General features: G+C 49.5%; 1 protein-coding gene across 1 annotated transcript; it reads left to right on the top strand.

Annotated features, from left to right (window-relative positions):
- Window positions 1-457: 457 nt before the first annotated feature.
- Window positions 458-2,746, top strand: TEOVI_000792900 (exonuclease, putative; the record flags this gene model as incomplete). Its single annotated transcript, XM_067220408.1, has 1 exon — window positions 458-2,746. One exon carries the CDS (start codon window positions 458-460, stop codon window positions 2,744-2,746), a length of 2,289 nt encoding a protein of 762 aa, XP_067076509.1.
- Between the last annotated feature and the right edge of the window lie 229 nt (window positions 2,747-2,975).

Consider the following 2,975-nt stretch of genomic DNA (forward strand, 5'->3'; position numbering starts at 1 on the left):
CCGCCACAACAGCGCGCATTAACTTGGAGGCGTACGGTAACCGCATCCACAGGCCGATTTCATCATCTCTCAGGCGTTTGCGTAAGGGGTGTTTGAAAGACAAGTGTTGGATACGGGGGAATTCGCTTCGTCAAGGGTGTGCTGTTGAGGGGCAAGTTTTGTTTTTTTTTTTTGCACAAAAAAAACAACAACAACAATAAAAAGGTATACATTTTCATTTCTGTGGAGATCAAAGACTTGCATAGTGGACAAAGAAAAGGAACACACGTAGGGAGAGGTAAAGTGAAGTGAAGAGGGAGGAAGGGAACTGGAGCCCCCCCTAAAAAAAAAAAAATAATAGGAAGTGTGTGTTGTCAGTTGAAAACATTGCTGACCTACAAAGTTCCCATATTCTTTTTTTTGTTCTTGAGGAGTTTTATTGTTTATTGTTTTGTTCTGCTTGCAGACTGGATTGGAAATGGATTTGAAGGAGAACCGTAGAAGTTGCACGTTTCATGGTGAGCCAACAGACACGGGTGACGGAAATGCCTATTCCGATACGCAGTGCTGCAGCACTTCATCATGCATAGATAACGTGCAGTATATTGGTTCTAAAGCAAGTGGTGTGGAACCAACCTTTGGTGATGGGTTAAAGTTACACGACACAACACACTCAGGGCGTGAGGGTCATCGCTTTCAATCCAATAGAGCTCCCGCTATTTCTAACCAGGAAAAGTGCCGTACGGTAAGGTTCATTGCTGCGCAGTGGCTTTCGTTGTTGATGAACGAGTCACCCAACGTGGCGATACCGCCTTCTCTCCGAGGTCGTAGGAACCAAACGCGTCGCCGTCGCCGTCAACAACAACAACATCAGCAGCAGGTCACCAGGCGGGATGAGGAGTTATCCGGACCTGATGGGAGGGACAATGTGATGGCGGAGGAGGTCGATAGTGATGAGAGTTACTCGCAAAAGAGGATTCTTCCTATTGGCGTCACCAAAAAAGGTGCATCACCAACCCTCACTGGAAATGACAACAGGCAAGTGGAGGAACCCCGCACCATGACTGGGAATGATACGCCCACATCTTCGTTTGAGTTAGTGCCACGGGAAGAAACACTCCCGCAGCTTATGGCCGTGTTGAGGGAAGTTGCCCTGGCGGGTGCTTCTTTATCTGATCTCTCGCCAGTAGGAGATGAGGGGGAGATGAGTACTTCACAATCGGTAAGCGAGAAAGCGGAGGCGAGTGTGGCTGATGTAGTCACAGGTTCGAGTAACAGTGGTTGCACACCCGCACAAACCCAAGACGAATTGTTATGGAAGGATATTCGTAAGCAGTTGAACCAAGTGTGTAAACTGGTTCACAATCGCAGCGAGCTAGCGGCAGAACTAAACAGCACCCTCGGTAACGACTGGTATTTGAGTGATGATGAACTTCGCAAGGATGAAACGCCCCTCAAGGATTATTGTTTCCAGCTTCCTCCACCACAGGTAAGTTGCGTTGACACCCACTCAGCCGCTGCTGCATCATCTGAGAGGGAGGCTTCAGAACCAATGGAACAACAGCAGCAATTTCAAAAGCAGGAGTGCACCGATCGTACCCGCACTGTGGCTGTCGCCTCTGCCGGGTCTCGATTAAATCGGGACGCACCTCCGTTTCACTCCCGGTTGTACGTGCCAACACACCTTAGTTCTTCCTCTACAATTTCGGCGGATGCGCCTGTTTACTATCCGGGGGGTACATCATCACCCGGTAAACAGAAAGAATTGTCTTCACCTTCAGTTGCACATCAGCGTCCTTCTTTCACACAGACTGCGGAAAGCAGTTCCTTAGGTGGTGCGTCGGTTGGTTCACCCACGGTGCCTCTCACCACCTCTGCAGGGGCATCAGCAGCGTCAAATGTGGGCTCCTCCACAACTTCGCCGAGCATAACGTTTAATTTAGAGTCGCGTGAAGGTATGATTCGCAGGAGGACGGCTGCAGCAGCAGCAGCGGCTGTGGCCGCAAATCATTATGTTCACAACTCGGGAGGTAATTTTTATAGCGGTGGTCGTTCCCGGGGTGGTTGGGGTAACTCCCATTCACCGGTGGTGACTTATATGAACTGTGCACTGTCCCTCTCGCAGTGTCCTTTTGACTATTTACTTGTTGTAGATTTTGAGGCGACGTGTGAAGAATACGCGCCACCATCGTACTTACACGAAATAATTGAGTTTCCTGTGGTTGTGGTTGACGCCAAGCTGCAGCGCGTCATAACGGAGTTTCACCGCTACGTGAAACCTAAGGTGAAACCGCAGCTGAGTGAATTCTGCCGCCAACTTACCGGCATCCGGCAGGAGGACATTGATAGCGCCGCTCCACTGGAAGATGTAATCAAGCAATTTGAACGCTGGTACGCGCAAACGATACCACCGGGTAGCCGTACCGTATTAGTAACAGACGGACCTGCGGACCTTCGTGAATTTATGTACGTGCATAGTGTGACACGGCAAGGGATCCGCTTCCCCAGCATGTTTTACCAGTGGATTGATGTGAAGCAGGTCTTTGCCCACTTTTTCCAGTGTCAGCAGGGGAAAATAAAGGCCATGCTGGAGGTCCTTCAGTGTCCTTTTGAGGGGCGACTCCACAGTGGCATCGACGACGCGAGAAATATTGCAAAAATTGTTATTCGAATGCTGGAGGTTGGGTGCTCTTTTTGCGAGATTCCGCTTTGCCGGCTTCCATATGGTACCACAACCACTGCTGCTGCAGGCCCAGCTCAGGAATGAGAAATGGATGCTGCCAACACTCTGCTGTGCGTACCCGCGGTGCTGATGTTGCTTAGTATTGTTTACAGTTCTTCTTTTGGCTGAGGAGCAGCTCCGTGTGGAGTAACGATGCCTCTGTGTGGGTGCGTTTGTGTATGTGTGTGTGGGAGGTGAAATATGAGAGAAGGAATTGGAATTGACAACCAAGAGCAAAGGAAGGAAAAAGGGAATATACATAAATAAATAAATA

This window comes from Trypanosoma equiperdum (genome assembly GCF_001457755.1).
Source record: "Trypanosoma equiperdum strain OVI genome assembly, contig: ctg_1149, whole genome shotgun sequence".
Classification (NCBI taxonomy): domain Eukaryota; phylum Euglenozoa; class Kinetoplastea; order Trypanosomatida; family Trypanosomatidae; genus Trypanosoma; species Trypanosoma equiperdum.